This window comes from Delphinus delphis, chromosome 3, assembly GCF_949987515.2.
Source record: "Delphinus delphis chromosome 3, mDelDel1.2, whole genome shotgun sequence".
NCBI lineage: Eukaryota > Metazoa > Chordata > Mammalia > Artiodactyla > Delphinidae > Delphinus > Delphinus delphis.
This window is the reverse complement of record NC_082685.1, coordinates 158,766,815-158,786,365: the sequence shown is the minus strand read 5'-3', so window position 1 is coordinate 158,786,365 and position 19,551 is coordinate 158,766,815. Positions and strand designations below refer to the sequence as shown.

The 19,551-nt window shown below is 43.3% G+C and overlaps 1 protein-coding gene across 1 annotated transcript in view; it reads right to left on the bottom strand.

Moving 5' to 3' along the window:
* Window positions 1–19,551, bottom strand: part of MYO10 (myosin X) — a 219,594-nt gene that overhangs the window by 30,030 nt on the left and 170,013 nt on the right. The window contains exons 20-22 of the mRNA XM_060009646.1: window positions 6,613–6,737; window positions 6,406–6,520; window positions 591–697 (exon numbers count right to left, since the gene is read on the bottom strand). Coding sequence (XP_059865629.1) covers window positions 591–697; window positions 6,406–6,520; window positions 6,613–6,737 — 347 coding nt within the window. The remainder of the gene's footprint in view (window positions 1–590; window positions 698–6,405; window positions 6,521–6,612; window positions 6,738–19,551) is intronic.

Sequence of the window (19,551 nt, the reverse complement as noted above, 5' to 3'; positions counted from 1 at the left end):
CATTCGGCACACCCTGGAGAGGGGGCCGCTGTGGACCCAACGGGATGACACCAAAGTCAACAGGCGAGCTGCCTGTGGCTTCAGTATGTGACCCAGAGGAACTAGGGAAATGTTTAAATATGTCGCCCAGTCCCCTGATGTCGCTGCCCTGAGACATCAGGAGCCCCTTTTCCCATTTCCTGCCCAGGTCAAGCTAACTTGGTGCTGGCAATGCTAGTTACGAGCACTGTCCTGGGACTCTCCCCTTAGCCTGGTCCTGACCCGAACCCATCCAGGTCTATTTTAAATGAAAGCATGTGGCCAGGGCCACCCCACCTGGTGACACACACGGGGGACGCCCCCTCCTGTCCGTGCACTTTTTTTTTTTTTTTTTTTTTTTTTGCGGTACGCGGGCCTCTCACCGTTGTGGCCTCTCCCGTTGCAGAGCACAGGCTCCGGACGCGCAGGCTCAGCGGCCATGGCTCACGGGCCCAGCCGCTCCGCGGCATGTGGGATCCTCCCGGACCGGGGCACGAGCCCGCGTCCCCTGCATCGGCAGGCGGACTCTCAACCACTGCGTCACCAGGGAAGCCCGTCCGCGCACTTCTTACCGTGCCAAGTAGCCCAAGACGTGGGCCCGGATCACCATGGCCGCCCGAGTCAGCTCCTCCTCCCGCCGCTTCTCCAGTTTCTGCTCCAAGGACTCGCGAAGGAAGACCTGCCCAGGAGAGAGCAAATGTCACATCCACAGAATGCGGCAGGCAGTGGTAAGGCACTGCTGAGTCAGCTGTGCCTTTGGTGGGTAAGGCTTTTTTCTTTCTCTGATTTGCTCCAAACACGAAGAGCCATGGTGTCCAGCACAGGGAATCTCAAATTCCTGGTGGGGAGAGGATTTTTTCTTTCTTTATTTTTTTTAAACTTCCCATCTGTCACAGACTAAGATCTTTGTAAAATATAGTAAACAATATATTGCTGGAAAGAAAAAACCAAAGGGGTATATAAAATCCAAGTCCCGTTTTTTTTCCGTTATTATTAGTTCAACAGGCATAAGAGGGCTGTGAAATTGCCTTTATAAATCCTTCTCTCACTGTGGGCTGGGACAAATAGTTCATGCGCCAGCACCAGTGCTACAGTAAGTCTAAGTAAGAAGATATCTAGAGAGACTCCCTACATTAAGAAGGAGAAGGAGCGGGGAAGGGGGGGAAGAGAGGGAGGAGGAGAAGAAGAAAAGAAAGGACAAAAGAAAGAAAGGGAGGGGGAAAAAAATCCAAGAAATTTGTAAAATGTTACTTTGCCGTCAGGTGGAAACGCTCCCTTCATGCCTGTCAAATGATTACGATCAAAGCGTCTTGGCCTCAAAAAATAATGCACATAAAAAAACTGACATTTAAGAATGTAATTCTATAAACTGTTTGCAATTAGAACTGAATCATTTAAGTTACCTCGGTTCAGCCATGGCAAGAAAAGTATCAGTAGAATCGGGACAAAGAGATTGTAACTATTGGCTGGCCTGTTTCTGCCCGTGGGCACCTCAATCCTAGGCTTACCATTTATCTAAGCCTAAGTGTGTCTGGTAACTGGCATTCGTATCAGAATTCCTAATATTTGAAAAGGTATGAAAATACTGAGACCCTCCCTCAATCGTGGTAGCTTTTAATTTTGTAATTTCCAACGTGATGCCTAAGGAAGTTTTGAATTATCTCCTAAAAACAAACACATTTTTTCTTATGCTTTTCTGTTAACGGTCAGCTGGGGGCAGTGGTCGGGGGCTGGTTAAACGACACACGCCCTCACTCATGATTTCTCAATTTATGCTCCAGTGAGTCATTCTGGCCTGTGACGGTGCATTAGGTCCTCCTGATGCCACATTTTCCCAGACTCTCGGCCCTGGCTCTTCCAAGACATTTGGGCAGAAAAGCAAATAAAGAATCCCACCATCATGTGACTCACAGAAGCCTTACCCACTCCTGCTGTGGGTTCCTGAGCATTTGTCAAACTCTCCCACCAAATAATTCTCTCGGAAAAGCTTTTCATACAATGCTCTTCCTATAATTGCAATTAATATGCTCTGCTGATGCATAAAGAGACTGCATCTTGAGCAAAAAAAAAAAAAAAAAGTTTAATGTAAGAAACAGGAGCTACGAGCATAAAGCTTGTTAGTTCAGCAGTGAGAAAAAGTTTTCAGAAATATGAAGCAGTTTTCATCAAGACTGGACTTCGAAGAAATATTTAAACTTCTCTTTGAGACGACTTTTTGATATTAAGGATCTTAGTCTAACGCTGTTGCTCTGGTTAGTGTTTAAAAGAAAAAGTAATGAAGTCAAATCTTGAACAAGAGTGGTGATGGTGGTGGTAACATCATAACACAAAAGCATCGATGCCAACGAGCAGTACATTTATCAGATGAACAAATAGGAAGCTTTATGAAGGAAAGAGTGTCTCACACCTTATCAGAAGTCAAGGGACTGTCTTGGTTGGAATCAGAGTCAGAGAAATACCTGCCTGAGTTTCATGCCCCTCAAAGAGAGCTCTATGCTCTGCCTATTAGATTTACTTCCACATCTTTATCTATCAATAGATTCTTTCCATAACCCGAAGGGCAAACGGAGTAAAATGCTTTAGAGACCTGACTTGGCTTCATTAAGAACATCCACCCTGAATTTATGCAACAACACACAGAAAGTGATGCCAGATCTTCCAGCCCAGTGGTGTCCGCTGCCACGTTGCCATGTTCCCAGGATGCAGCCAAGATCGAGTCAGCAGGATCCAGCTGCTGTGAGCGGAGGCACCGGCCTCGTCAGGCATCATCAAGCAGCTTAGGAAGGGGCAGTGCCCACTCAGGGGGCTGCTTGGCTAACCTTGACTCGATATCCAATACGAATAGTTTCTCATGGCTTTTCCTATCATTTGCTTAGAGAGCTCAAGAGCCTACGGATTATTCCAGTAAAATGTCTTTATAGAATACCTCTTGCAGGATTTATTGCCAGAGAAGAAATAAGGTCGGGCAATGTAGTCCACGGACCAGAAAAGTAAAACGTGCCGGAGTCACGAGGTAGAGGGGAAAGGCAAAACCAGGAAGAAAGAGGGGAGCAGCTGTTCACCTCCGTCTCCCTAAACCTGGCTTCTCAGCAGGGGCGTACAGCAGGATCTCCTGCTCGGGCTGTTCCAGAGGCTTGGACAGGCCTCCTAGCTTCTTTAGGGATGCTTCCCCAGCAGATAAGAATCCTTGCCTTCCAAAGACCAGATGTGTTTTAAGCCAGTGAATTCAGACCTGGCGTCATGTTTAATTTGCTGACTACAGCGCTGCCCACATTTCCCTCTGTCATGGAAGTGTTGACAGAAACTTCTTTACCAGAAGATCTAGATATTTTTTAGAGGTTCAAGGTTTTAAATGCAAAGACCTCTGGCGGCAACACTGACTGAAACACTGCTAGAGTATAATTAAGTGTATAATTAAGTCCAATGTTGGTCAAGGTCAAGGCTATTTAGTGGATACAATTCAAATGCTCTCATGTTTCCATTTACTTCCTAATATTTATGCGAAATGATAAGCTTCCATCCCACTTCTGCTTCCAATGTGTCACCAATTAAAATTTAACTCCTCTTTAAAGATTTCCTTTTCTTGAATACTCTTCTGATCATGTCAATTCACAGTGAGCTCTCTCCTGGAGGTGTGTCCTTATTCCTTCAAGAGATCACACTGCATAATTTATCAGTTGTATGGGATGACTTATCTCCCAGAAACTTAGTAAACCGGGGGCAATGCCCATGTCTTTATGTCTCCGTATCCCTGTGCTACACCCAGTTCTAAGTCTTGCTGGGGCCTGATTTCCACCGTAAATTGTAAATGAAGTTGGATTGATTTTTTCAGAGCTCAGAAAAGAGACCGGTATTGGCTGGGTGAGTCAATAATCTTTGATGTTATTCCATGGTATAAGGCAGTGAGACAGGAGGAGGATATCAGTTTATAGAGAATGTAATACCTTTTTAATTAAAAAAATCAGAGCAGACTATATTCTACTGCCAAGAGCTCCACTTGAACCAACTTCTTTAGAAAGTTCTTTGAGTGACTCAACATACAACAATCTTGTGCCATCACTTATAGTTTTTTAGCATTTAACAGACACTGACTGAGCTCCTACTATGTGAACTCCTACTACGTGCATTGTGTTGTGTAGAAAAACGAACAATGAACTCTACATTCTCTATTGGGTGACTGTAGACAAGTCGCCAGGCAATACCAAGAAAACATGACAGCATGTTAAGTGTTATAACAGGGCAGAAAACAGAAAGATGTCAATGACAGAGGAGGGGGCTTAGCCCAGTTCAGGGATGAGTTTTGGTTCAGGGTGCAGTGAAGAATGTCAAATAGGACTCCCGTCAAAGCCTGCATCTAAGCAGAGACTTGAAGGAGGAGTTGGCTAAATGGGGTGGAGGGGAGGGTGGAGAATTCCAGGTAAAGAGACCTATACACCTGGGAGGACACACTCCAAGGTGACCCCCAATGAGTTACACCCTTGTTTAATCCTATTAGTGTGGGTGGAACCCGTGACTTTCTTCTAGAACATGGCAAAGGTGATGGGATATCACTCTTTATGGATATGTTACATCATATAAGACTCCACCTTAGGAGACTGGAGCAGGAGTGTCTCCTGCTGGCCCTGAAGAAGTGGGAGGGCGTGGGAGGGGGTCAGGTGGTTAGAAACTGTGGGGGGACCTCTAGAAGCTGAGAGTGGCCCCAGGGGGCAGCCAGCAGGAAAAGAGGGTCCAGTGGGACTGCAGCCTCAGTCCTACAACTGCAAAGAATGGCATTCTAGAGCCACGTGAGATTGGAAGAGGACCCCAAGCTCCAGAAGGGAATGCAGCCCCAGCCGACACTCTGAGACCCTGACAGAGGACCAGCTAAGCTGTGCCTGGACCCCTGACCCATAGATACCATGAGGTAATTGGTGTGTTTTGTTAAAGCTGCTAAGTTTATGGCTGTCTGTTACACAGCAATAGATAACTAATACAATACCTCTGCACGCCATCTCTACCTTGCTAGATGTTTGCATCTTAAATCCCTGGCCAGCTGAAATCCTTCAAGAGCAGAAGAGTGTGTTCATTATACACTTTCCTTTGCTAAGTGGGCTCCAGGTGATGCCTAAATACTTGTCTTTAATCTCACATCAATGTTATAGACGGAATGTTGGCCACCCCTCCCACCCCCAATTCTTATGCTGCAGCCCTAACCCCCAATGTGATGGTATTTGAAAGTCAGGCCTTTAGGAAGTAATTAGGTTTAGGAGGGTGGGGCCCCATGATAGGATTAGTGCCCTTATAAGAGGAGGAAGAGAGACCAGAACTCACTCTCCACCGTGTCAGGACACAGTAAGAAGGCAGCTGTCTATAAACCGGGAAGGAGACCTTCACCAGAACCTGACCATGCTGGCACCCTGCTCTCAGAATTCCAGCCTCCAGAACTGTGTGAAATAAATGTCTGTGCTTAAGCCACCCTGTCTATGGTATTTTGTCAGAGAAGCTCTGAGATGAAGACAGTCAAACTGCAAGATATGTGTCTCTGTGTCCCTCTTCCTCCTCTTCCTTTTTTTTAAACAAAGAAACTCCTAGGTTAAAAACATAATGTAAGCAGAAACTTTAAAATATTTCTCTGCTGCTCCATTCCTACTTGTAGAGACAGGAGGATGAGGCTTGAGGAACACTTCTTACTTTTGAAGACAACCATACACTCAAAGGCCAACCCCCAGCTGCCTGCATTTCTGCCTCTCCTGCGTGATAAGACCCTGGAGGTGGGTGGCAGAAGGAGAATGGAACCCCAAATGAGAGCTCTGGAAGCTCCTGATACAGGGAGAAGAGGTCATACTGCCAATTTTATGGCTAAGTTTTGCTGTTGAGGCCAGACTGCTTATCACTCAGCTAAGGGGTAAAGGCCTCAGTCACACCTGCATGTTTAAAAAAATGGATTTCAACTTGGCTTTCCAGACTGGACTTTGGGTAACCTGCCGGATTTCGGACTACTTGCTGGTCTCCCACACAAAAGCTCCTGTGATGCAGGGAGAACATTCAGTATTCTATTCTTATAATGCAACGTTAGAAGGGTCTGGGGTATCACTTCTTAGATGCCAGAGGCTGCCCAGTTCTTCCCTGGCACTGAGTTGCCCATCAGCCAACATTTGTTGACTGACTGAATGAAAACACACGCACTTAGGATCCGATGCTTCAATGTGTCCCCAAGAACACAGTCCCTGAAAATCAAGGACTTCAGATAAAAGACTCATGTTGGGAGGACAAAGAGTATGGCTAGCATGATACCATGCGTATCTTCCCAACACTGGAAAAACAGTTGGCTAGCAGTCATCACAGAACACCGAACTCAAACATCTCTCAGGGGGTTGATGGGACGGTCGTTCTTCTCCGAAATTTTACCTTCGTCTTCCCCAGCTGCCACTCGCTGTTGGAGGTGTCATAGAGCTGCAGCAGGGCCGTGCACTTGCCCCTCACGTCCTCGGGCAGAGCCACGTTCCTCGTCAGCACCTTATATCTGCAAAAGAAGAATGCCCAGTGTCACCTTGTGCTAAAATCCTTTCCCCAGCCCCTCTGCAAAGAAAGAGGGTCTCTGCAGCTCTGTCTTGCCTTTTGTAAAAATCCTGGAAGGGTCTTCGGACAGCATACCCAGCTTTCCGGATCCTGACTGTCTCCAGCATCCCGGAGTACCGCAGCTGGTTGACCACAACTGCCTGTTCAAACTGGTCGGGCATCTAAAACATGCCAAGAGGTGAGAAGATGACGTTAACAAGACCGCACACCCCCCCCACCATGGTTTTACACACACACATTTTGAACCTACACAAATATACAAAACAGAAAACAAACGCCACCCCACATACCCATAGCCTAGCTGTAAGAGCCAGCACCCATGTCAATGCTGCCCCCCATCGTTAGCCCACTTACTCCCTGACCTTGGATTTGTTTTGAAGCGAGTCCCAGACAGTACACACTCTCATTTGTAAATATATCAGTATCACTTTTATTTTTTAATTTTTGGGCTGTGCTTTGCGGCATGCGGGATCAGTTCCCTGACCAGGGATGGAACCCGTGACCCCTGCAGTGGAAGTGTGGACCACTGGACCGCCAGGGAAGTGTTCCAGTATCATTTTTTTAAATAGAACCACAACACTATCTTAAAAGATACCAAGAATTCACTGATATTAATATCCAGGTTCAAATTTCTGATTATTTTACAAATTTCATAAATGGACCACCATTTTTAATGCTATGTTTTCCAAGGAATCTTAAGTGTCATGCAAATATCACTTTATTTACTTTTCAAAATTCAATTTCCAGGCATTTTTTTTAGCTGAAGAATGCAGTGATCCAGTGAGGGCTGGGGGCGGGGTTAGGGGCTGGGGAGGAAAAGGAGCGCTTGTAAGTGGAGAAAACAGACAAAAATGAAAAAAAAAATTACTTTTCTCAATTTCTAGTCAGAAACCCCATTTATCGAGCTCCATGCTATGGTCACTAAATAAATTAATCCCAGAACATACAAACAAAAGACAGAGGAAATCAAGCCAGGACTTAACATTCTGAACCATATTCTCTTATCTGTTCAGTTGCCAAACAAACTGGTGTTGCTGACAGGACAATGGTCTTTCAGGGTAAAGCCCCAAAGTATGCCATTTCCCACTCACAGCTTTTTGGGCAGTAATTTGTGTTTTAATCCAAACACCCCATTCCCTTTAATTAATTCGTATTTTCTTATCTTACACAACTGTGTACAAAATGACTGAAAAATAGTGCCATAGAACACAAGTACATTGTTAAAAAGTGCAAAGACGGTAAGTGGCTTAAATTTGCGAGTCTTAAAAACACAGCCAGTCATTAACACGAAATCAGGCTGAAAGCCATGTTATTCTGTACGCTTTCCAAGCTAGCAAAAAAATAAATCTGAAGAATGCTCTGTAAACCTCCCTTGCAGCGTTTGATGGAAAAGCTGCCATCATATCCAGCACGATGACTTGTCTCAAATTTAATTTCTCCTACAAACATTGGGGTCAGATGTCTCTACTCAGCAGTATTCTACCGGAGTCTAGCCAATAAATAAGGGCGAATATCCAAAGAACTGGGGCTCACTGGTTTCTGGTCTTAATTATTTCAAATATCCCTAGACGAGAAAGAATAAAAGAAAAGCATGAAAAAATTAGCCTTGATAACTCCTTTCCCTTATCTTCGGATTGAAACACAGAGAGAGAGGCAACTGTTCTGAGGGTATTTGCTTAAAATGCTTCTGTTAGATTTATTTGGGAATATAATCTGAACAGTAGCGATCCACAACGACCAGTAGAGAGCTAATATAAAACAAACACTGAATAAGGCATCAGACTTAGTTAACTTTGTTAATTCATAGAGAAATCTACAAATTTCGTATTTAATCATTTGATGCTCAAAGACTTGTTAAATTAAAAAATAAAAAACTCTCTAAATCTCTCTCAAACTTTCACTGTTCCTGACCCATACTTTTTTCCTTGCTCCTTTTCTTTCAATCTCTACTTAACAAAGTCCGTACAATTCCTTAGTTTGGCACTAGTTATTAAAACACTCTGAAAAATATTACTAAAGGGACACCCCATCCAAAAAGTCCAGCGGCACTTACCATCTTCCAGTCCCTCCAAGGAACATTCCACCTTCGGTTTGGCTCTCAGGCCAAAATTCATATGGAAAACAACTGCCACACTGACCTTTTCGCCACAGCTAAAGACACTGAACAATAATGAACACCATTCCTGTGCTTTAAAAAGTGCTCGGTCGCCATGACAACCCCTCCCATTCTCGGGCTAATTAGTGTGGTGTGGTTGTAGGATTTCATACAGCCTGGGGAGGGGCGGGAGGGTGGGAGGGAGCCACCATGAGTGGCCACTCTTTCCAGGCTCCCATTGTGATTGTGTTTCTGCCCCTTCACAGAAATTTAACCGGGGGAAGGGGGATCTCTTCGCAGATTGTCGCCCTGGGCAACACACAGGGCAATCACGAGGGGAGTAGGCCTGTATTTCCATTGGTGGGTCTCAACTTCCTTTCCTTTCTGGTGAATTTAATGTTCAAAGATGACACAGCTGGAGGGTGGACAAGTCACAACTCAAAGGCATGTGGCCTTTCAAAACTTCAGCTAATGCACTCCAGTCTGTACTGGTAACTCGTTTTCCAGAACTGGAGGTCCTCCCTCCAAAGACTGCCGGCAGTGTCCTAACTGTGAAGTTTTGATGGCCGACAGCAAGGGAGGATTGGGGAAGTAACAGTCATAAACCGGGGCAATGATAGTCCTAGGAGTCTGGCCTTGATCCGTTTACTGAATATAAATGATTAAACACCTACTATGCGCCAGGGTTTTGTGATTCATGCTTTCGGGGGAAACAAAAGGCGGGGGCTGGATTCTTTTTTGTCTTAAATCAAAACCCCTCACCAGAGTAGGACATTCATTACAACTGATGAACCCACATGACACATCCTAGTCACCCCAAGTGCATATCTGACGTCAGGGTTCACTCTTGGTGCTGTACATTCTATGGGTTTTGATGACTATGTAATGACACGTGTCCATCATCAGAGCATCGCACAGAGTGGTTTTGCTGCCCTAAAAATCCTGTGCTTCATGTATTCACTTCTACCTCTCCCCAACAGCTGGCAACCACTAATCTTTTTACTGTCTCCACAGCTTTTTTTTTTTTAAGACTAATTGTTTTAAAGAGTGGTTTTAGGTTCACAGCAAAATTGAGAGGAAGGTACAGAGATTTCCCTTATACCCTCTGACCCTCACTTGCATAGCCTCACAGGGCTGATTCTGTTTCCAAGGACCCTGACATTTAGGAGGGTGACAGGTATGCCAAACATCACGACTTATTTGGTAGATGGCCTACTACAAAACCATACTAAACATTAAAGTTACGTTCCTTGGGAACACGGGACAAAGAAAAGTACTGAGGGGGTATGGGTGTCACGTGAATTTGAACCCAGGTCTGACCCAGACTTTGGGCTCTCACAACTCCTACTCACTGCTGGAGGGGAAGAGACATTCTACACAGAGAACACAGCACGAACCAAAGCCAAGAGGTGGAAAGAGAACCTAGCATGTTCAGTAGTTCAGTCCGGGATGGAACGCGGAGGTGGACGGGGACCTGAGCTGTTGGTGGACACGGCACTCAAGTTTGATGCCACTGTTTCCAGGATCGCGAGCTGCCCGCCGGGGGCAGACCTGTGCTGCAGAAGGATCCCCGTGTTGGTAGCAGCAAAACTGGAAACAAGACCAGAGGCATGGCTGGGTCTATTTTGATATCAGGCCCATCATGAAGTGTTAGGCGGCCATTACAAAATAAGACCAAATTAAAGATGCCCCAGTTAACTCTCAAGCCTTTTTGAAAGGTGAGAAAAAGAAGATGCAGAAAAGTATGTATAACAATGACCCCATCAAATAAAACACCTGCTCTGTGTATGTACATGTGTGTGAATATACACATTTAGATACACAGTGTGCAGAAAAGGATAGGAGGAGACATGCCAGGCTGTTACTGAGTGGGGGGCACTACTATGGGTGGTGGGAAGAAGAGACAGCTGAGAAAAAAGGGGGGAAAATGAGACGGCACTAAAAGAAGGAAATAATCACGTATGTACAATATGAAAAATTTCTATTTGGCTATATATCTTTGAAGACACTTAACTTTTTTTTTTTTTACAAAGTAAAAAAAAAATCAGGTACAGAATGGATTGTAGAGGTCCTACTTTGAACAGCGTGGACACAGAGGCAGAGGAGCAGGGAGATCAGGGGCGAAGCTGCTGTAAGGGAACCTCCAAGTGCAAACGACCCAAATGTCCATCAACCGAGGAGAAGGCAAACAAAATGGTGTATCCATAGAACAGAATATTACTGGCCGTAAAAAATGAAGCGCTGCTACAGGCTGCAACACGGATGAGCCTTGAGAACATGATACTAAGTGAACGAAGCCAGTTACGAAACACCACGTGTTACGCGATTCCATTCATGTGAGACGTCCAGGACAGGAAATCTACGGAGACAGAAGGTAGAGTGGTGGCTGCTAAGGGCTGGTGGAGGGGATGGGGAGACAGAGCGGGCACAGCCAAGAAGTAGGGCATTTCTTTTTTTATAAATTTATTTATTTTATTTCTTTATTTTTGGCTGCATTGGGTCTTCGTTGCTGTGTGCGGGCTTTCTCTAGTTGCGGCGAGCGGGGACTACTCTTCGTTGTGGTGCGTGGGCTTCTTGTTGCGGTGGCTTCTCTTGTTGCAGAGCACGGGCTCTAGGCATGCGGGCTTCAGTAGTTGTGACACGTGGGCTCTAGAGCACAGGCTCAGTAGTTGTGGCACACGGGCTTAGTTGCTCCACAGCATGTGGGATCTTCCCGGACCAGGGATCAAACCGTGTTCCCTGCGTTGGCAGGCGGATTCCCAACCACTGTGCCACCAGGCAAGTCCCCTAAGGAGATTTCTTTTTGAGGTAATGAAAATGTTTTAAGTGTCCGTGGTGATGGTTGCACATCTCTGTGAACCTATGAAAAACCATTGAATTGTACACTTCAAATGAGTCAGTTGCATGGTATGTGATTTATAGCTCAATAAAGCTTAGGAAAAAAAGGTATTGTAAAAGCCAGACTGACACGGAGGCATTTAAAATGGACAAAAAGAGACGGATGCAAGAGAGTTTGTATCCTGGAGACAGGGTTAAATATTTTTAGCTTCAGGTAATTTAATTCTAAAAAAAAAAAATTAGAACTTTCTCCTCTACAATCTGAAAAAATAAGATTTCAGAATGCCTAGACAAAACAAATGACTGGTAACAGAGCATGCTAAGCCCTCCACAACAATCAATTACGGGTAAGCCCAAGCTTCTGCAGCTAAAAATCTAAATAAAGGGCAACAGACGTGCTGGCAAACAGGGACACAAGACAGGGGAGGTGTTTTACAACAAAGAAAAGAAAAATGCGTTTATGTGTTAATGAATGATTACCCCAAACATTACCTAGCCTTCCATAATTTCAAAAATACTGCATAGAGGGCTTCCCTGGTGGCGCAGTGGTTGAGAGTCCGCCTGCCGATGCAGGGAATGCAGGTTCGTGCCCCGGTCTGGGAAGATCCCACATGCCGCGGAGCGGCTGCGCCCGTGAGCCATGGCTGCTGGGCCTGCGCGTCCGGAGCCTGTGCTCCGCAGCGGTGAGAGGCCCGCGTAACACACACAAAAAAAAAAAAAAAAAAAAAAAAAAAAATACTGCATAGAGACAACAAAAAGTGTGATGGTGGACTTGGAAATAGTCACCTGTCCACGGTAAGAGGACACTCAATCTGCGCTTATTTAATTAAAGAAAATAGAATAATTACCTGTGGACCCTTGAAGTTCTAATGCTTTTCAGCATTTGAGGTCTCACAGAAACCAATGGAGAAGCCCTGAGAAGAGTCCAGGGAGAGGGGGTGGGGTGGGAATGCAGCCTGCCACGCCGAGGTCAGGGGGTGCTGGCAGGGGCCAGCCAGGACTGCAGAGAGAAGGAACTGTCCTCTGACGGCCAAAGTCACACACACTCTGATTAAGCATTACATCGACTAGAAACCGAGTCAGCGGGTGGTGGGAAATCCAGCTCTACTGCTGAGGTTAGACCCTCTCCATGCCTCAGAGTCTCCTGAAGAGAAGAGACACCCAGAGGGGAGAGCACAAGCTGGACAAGGACGCAGCACTGGCACAGAAGTGACTCTTATTTCACTCTGCTGTCATCCACTGTTATGTAATATCACTTAACATGGATCTATGAGAGCAATTTTTTTTAAAATTTGATATCAGGGGAGAAAACTGTTCTCTCTAGAAGAAATGACATGCTTAATCTGACTCTACATTCATAAATTGATGACTATTATAACTCACGGTAACTTACTTATGCACCTTGTGCCAAAGAGGAATTAAGGCAAGACAAAATAAACTGAAAATAGATACAGTGATTAAAAGAGAACACACAGTAGAAAATGCATTGTATTACCCTTTTTGCCTTGGCTGACAGGAAGCTCAAAGTTAAGTTTCCTTCTCAATACTAACTTCTGTCAACCAGGTATTTTATTTTGCCTTAATTTTTGAATCATTTTTCATAGATATTAATCAACAGATTCTCAATTCCTTTAAGGAGCCTATATTATTTTTATAGTCTAAGACGGCAACCATAAAATACATAATCTTAAAAACATTAATAATTTTTAAAAAGAAGAATTTTATTATTCTAACCTCAAAGATCTACTGATGATTATACACATAGAATTTCAAATGCTTGTTTAGCAGCCTTGCAGGAACCAAGTCCTCTTGTTTGTATGTGCAAGGTACCCACAGCAATCCTTCAACTCATACAGCACTCGAAGGCAGAAACCCGATGGGTGGGTTAGATGAGTAATATTATTGCATTTTGCGGATAAGGAAACTGGAAATGAGCAAGGCTAAATGACTTGTTCAAACCAGTTAATATTTGCTTAAATCAAACAATTAAAGCTCAAAGAACTTTGCATTCCTGAAAACTAGTATGTGAATCAAACTTGATACGAACCATATTTTTCTACTGACGTGTTATAAAACCGGAGGCATATTTCCAGAGGATATAATTCTCAAAGGAGTGAGCTAGAAACTTCTTTAGGGAAAAGATTACAATGAAATCCGGGCAGAGAACGCACCCTATACTGTAGCATTTCCAGAACACTCGGTCTTTTGGGCACATGGAGACATTTTCTAAAAATTTTAACACTAAGGAGGGGGCCTTAGGGACAACCTGTCAGGTGCTGACCTGGTGTAAATACAGGTGATATAAAAAAATCACAATTCTAAGGGCCACGGCAATGTAGAACAGAAACCGGCACACGACACTGTGAGTGCAGCCAAATATCTATACACAGAAACAACTAGTGAACAGAGGACACCTTTCGGGAAATCAAATAGCAAACTCTGTGCAAATCCGTCTCCAGTCACTGGTCCCATTAACACAGACAACGAAAGGCTGACAACACCGTTACTTTGTGTCTCAGCGTCAGAGGACTGACAGAATTCAAATGTTCCTTGACTCACTTGTGGTTGCAAGTCCACCTGCCTCTCCTCCTTGGATACCACCTGCCAAGGACAGGCGCTAGAGAAGAGCCGATACACCACAGTGGACAGAAGAACACACTCAGAACACGTTGAACTCCATCCCGTGGAAGGAGCCCGCAGGTGACAACGTATTTAATGACTGCTTTTGCTTTAATAATAAATGCAACTTGATAATTCATGCGGGCGCTTCTGAACACAGGCTACAATTTATTTCCAGAAGTGGTCCTTCTCTCCCTTTTAAGAAGACGCTTAATTTATTCAAAGTCTAAAAACTAGCCACTTGATAGGATCTCAATGTCTTAGAGATGAGGTAAAAGTAAACATTACTTACTGTTTTCATCAATCAAAAGTATTTATTAAGAACCTTCCATTAACTGAGCAACCAGAGGCAACTGTATGGGAGGACCCAGAGCAAACCCAGCCCCTGCTCTGACCCGACAAAGGCAGGTTCTCTTTGGCTCCAATCTGCTTGGAATGCAATATGGAAGCAAGTCCTGGGCCTGGCCACACGGGTCCTCAGAGCACAGAGTAACCAGACGTGGGATCTGAGCATTATGCCAACACTTGTTTTATTGCCCTACCTTAGTAGCCTAATACAAAAATAATTTTTTAAAACTTTATATCGATCAGATTTACCTCCAACCCAACCCTGGTAGATTGTTTCTCAAAGTGAGTGGTATAACATTCTAACATTAATTAAAATGAAAGAGTTCTACTTTTCTCATTGTGCTTTTTAATGGCCCCTGACTGTCTTCCTCTGTGAAATACTGTAAACTTTATCTACCTACACACCAGCTCTGCACTGGAGGGACTTATTACACAGTCCGTATCGTGGAGGATTAGGATCCAGCATCCCAAGAAATGTAAAATAAGTTGATTCTTGGGTAAAACCATTACATGATTCTTCATTTTGCTAAGTAAACATTGTGGAGTGAGAGACACCAGGATTACAGAGACTATTTAATATATTAGGAATATTTGTATTTGCAGTATGATCATGGGATATGCCTTTACCCTAATTCAACTTTAAACACAAACAAGCAAACACATCTTTAGAAGCCTGATAACCCTTCATCAACTTGAAGAATTAAAAATTACATTAGCGTTTATCAAGTCAGTTATGTCAGACTTAGAAGACATTATGCCCAACCTTACACTGAGTGGCGACAAGACTCCGGTCCTCACTCCCTACTAATTAACAGTTTAACAAAAAATTAAGACGTGAGGCCTCTCCATCTTTATTTGCTGTCTTTGTTACATCAAATTCTCAAAAGCAGTTAATAAACAGCATGAGTTTATCATGCTTTGAACGGTTTTCAAAAGCATGGTTACTAAAGCAGCAGTATAACTTTCCTGACCTTGAAAAGGAAGTAAACAAAAGCCAATTAAACTAGAGACAAAGGGTCTTTGTCTCACATCAGTCATTTCTCTCCGGGGCAGTTCAACATTTGACACAGTTGTTGCCACTTGCTAAGTTCCATGTTCTGAGAAAAGAGGCAACCGCATCCCCCTCCCAGGTGAGGAAGGGGAAGCATCATGGTTACGCTACTGGTTAAAGCTATTGGTCAGCCCCGGGGGGGTCAGATTACAGAGCGTGGAAATTTCTCACTCACCCAGTACAGCCTTCCAACCACACCCTTCCCAGAGGAGCACAGTTGAAAAGCAAGGAACTTCAAGCTCTGTTACAGGTGGAAACTGTGGTCCGCACCTCAGATCCACACAAACCCCAACTACTTAATGGGAAGAAAACTCTGAACATAAATAATATACACATGCGTACATGAAACCTTCCTAAGGCACAGCCTTAGCCCTATTATACCCCCTCCCTGCTCCTGAACTTACAGCGCACCCCAAATTAAGACAAGGGCTTCAATTTCACATGGGAGGCCCCCCCCAGTAAGCTCCAATCTACCTCTCCAGTCAATACACCCACACACACCCTCCACGTTTTAGTCAAATTAGAGATAACTCTAGCTGTTTTCTGACTAAAACCTTCACTTCCTGTCTCATCTCTGCTGAAGCCAACTTCTCCACCTGAAATGTCCTCCCATTGTCTCTAACTGTTGAGTTTCATGGATATTTTAGGGGTTTCTCAAATACTCCCTCCTCAATAAAATTGTTCAGGATGTATCCAACTGGTACCATCTGTGACCTTGCCCATGCTGTTCCTCCTGTCACATTTTTTTTAAATTGAAGTATAGTTGATTTACACTGTTGTGTTAGTTTCAGCTGTATAGCGAAGTGATTCAGTTTTACATATATATTTCTTTTTCAGATTCTTTTCTATTATAGGTTATTACTAGACACTGAATATAGTTCCCTATGCTATGCAGTAGGTCCTCGTTATTTTATATATAATAATGTGTATTGGCTAATCCCAAACTCCTAATTCATCCCCCTCCCTTTTCCCCTTTAGTAACCATAAGTTTGTTTTCTATGTCTGTGAATCTATTTCTCACAATTTTTTTTTATATCCATTAGATATCCATGTGAACCTTCATAAGAGTATAAATTCCTGTGGGCAGGAGCTGAATCTTATGAGTTCTCACTAAATTGCTGCCCACTGGACTCGACACCTCAGATAGGTACCCACTTATCCTACTGTATTGCATAAATGAAAGGGTGGTCCTGTTTACAGCTGTTTCAATGTACTTGTTTGGTGATAACTTAGAAACAATATCAAAAGCACAGTACAAGAAAGGAAAAACTGCTAAGTTAGATTTCATTAAAATTAACTTCTCTGTGAAAGACACTGTTAAGACAATGAAAAGACAAGCAATACACTGGGAAAATGTTTGAAAAATACATAGCTGAAAAAGACTGTAATCAGAATACACAAAGAACACTTACACGTTGACAATACGAAAAAACAACCCAATTTTTTAAAAAGGTAGAAGATCTGATCAGAGACACCATCAAAGAATCTATAGGGATGACTAAGAAGCATATGGAAACACACTCAACATCAGATATCTCAGGAAACTGCCAATGAAAACAATGACATGCCACTGCACACCTATTAGAATGGTAAGATCCAGAAAACTGATTAATATCAAGTGCTGACAAGGATATGGAACAGCAGGAACCTTAACTCACAGCTGGCTGAATGCAAAACGATGCAGCCCACTTGGAAGATAGTTTCTTACAAAGCTAGACATAGTCTTAACATACAATCCAGCAATCACACTCCTAGGTACAGTCATTCCTCTGTACCTACAGGGGATTGGATCCAGGACCCTACCCTCCATGTATACCAAAATCCACATATGTTCAAGTCCCTTATATTAAATGGTGTAGTATTTGCATATAACCTATGCACATCCTCCTGTATACTTCATCTCTAGGTTACTTATAATACCTAATACAATGTAAATGCTACCTAGATAGCTATATAAATATAATGTAACTGCTATGTAAAGAGTTGCCGGCATGTGACAAATTCATGTTTTTCTTTTTGGAACTTTCTGGAATTTTTTCTCCTGAATATTTTTGATCTGAGCTTGGTTGAATTCCCGGATGTGAAACCCTTGGATCAGGAGGGCTGACTGTATTTACCCAACTGAGTTGAACACTTATATTCACACAGAAACATACACGTGAATGTTTATAACAGGTTTATTCAGAACCATCAAAAGCTGGAGGCAATCATCATGTCCTTCAATAGGTGAATGAAAAAGAAACTGGGGTACATTCATTCAACTGAATATTATTCAGATCTTTTTTTTTTTAAAAAGCTGTCAAGCCCTCAAAAGACACAGAGGAACCTTACATACATAGTGCTAAGTGTACGTATGTGATTCCAATTGCATGATACTCTGAATAAGGCAAAGCTATAGAGATGGTAGAAAAATGAGTGGTTGTCAGGACCTGGGGGAGGGCTGAATAGATAAAGAAGAGGAAAATTCTAGGTTGGGGAAACTATTCCCTATGATACCATAACGGCGGCTCCGTGACATGATACATTTGTCAAAATCCGCAGAACTTTACAGCAAAAGAATGAGCCCTGTAGGATCACCCCAGGAAATAACCCAGATTGTCACAGAAGAATCTAAATGTGTTACAAATGTATGAAACAACATCACAGGGAAGGACTGGGGGGAAAACCTGCAACTAAAGTAGCTTTGGACACGGATTCTATTCAGTCTAAGACTTAGAGGCAAAAGGAGTCGCGATACTGATACCACTATATGTTTACACTGGAATGGAACAATTAAATAGATGGATGGTGGAAGAAAACCTTAACGAAACTAATGCTACCCAACTAGAGTTGATTTACTTTCATGAGAACAGCAGCAGAAAAACCCAACTCTAATGCTGGCTTGACCTCAACTCTACAGCGTACCAGTCACAAGGTCCAAGCAGTCCTCAAAATGTGCTTCTAGAGAACAAGCCGAAAACACAGCTCAATACCCGCCTATGTTTTTCAGTTGTTCATATGACACAACTGGAATGTGTTTCTATGGGAAAGAGTTCAGGTCAAGATGCACTGAAGTCACTTTTCAGCATAGTATTTAATGAGGACAGATGTAAAAGACATTGGGAGATACAAGTAAAGCCTTGTTTTCTCCATTATCATTAAATGAAAGAATAATGCATGCAAAGGTTTTTTTTTTAAAATCAAAAATATAGAGAATATATGTAATGAAAACCCCACAGCTCTCCTGGAGAAAACCACCCTTGCCAGTTTTCTGTGTTTTCTTCCAGACGTATTCTATGCATGTATAAATGTAGGACTGTGTGTGCATGTATACAGATGCATGCATGCACATACAAATAAATACAAGCTTCATTTTTTTTTTTTTTTTAAAAAAAGCAAAGACATGTTTGACGTTTTGCTCTATTTGCCTAAGATCATCCTGGAGAATTCCGACACACAGATCTCCCGTGTTTTTTCACAGCAGCACACTATGTCATTCCTAGAATGTGTCTAATCAGCTCCCTATGGAGGGACATTTAGGTTGGTTCTACCCTTTGCTGTTTTCTGTTCAGCTTTTACTGAATGAAAGGAAATAAAGTGGAACCCTGGAGTCCCCACACCAGGAAATTTCCTGTCAACACTTCCATCCCTGGCTCCATCCCTGACCCCCTTTGTTTCATGGTGGATGCATTTCTGTACTTTTGGTGCCAACGGTTAGGAGCCCCCCACAGAATAGGAAGGTGATCACCGCAGTGTGAAGCTTTATAACCTCCCCTATCTCTGCCCAACCTCTACATCTACGGAAAGGTGATTACTGAGATGCCTTATATGTGAGACAGGCTCTTGTTCTATGAAAGGGTGACACTGTGGACTCCCTGTTTATATTGTGTCAACATCAGTTTGACATTTTAATCAATCAGTCAGAAACTAATTACTGATGAGAAGAATAACTTGCAATTTAATTCTGCCAACTTTCTATTACGTTCCAGCATGTTAGACCATGGAATTTGGGGAGTTTATCTGCCACACTGTATAACAAGGTCAT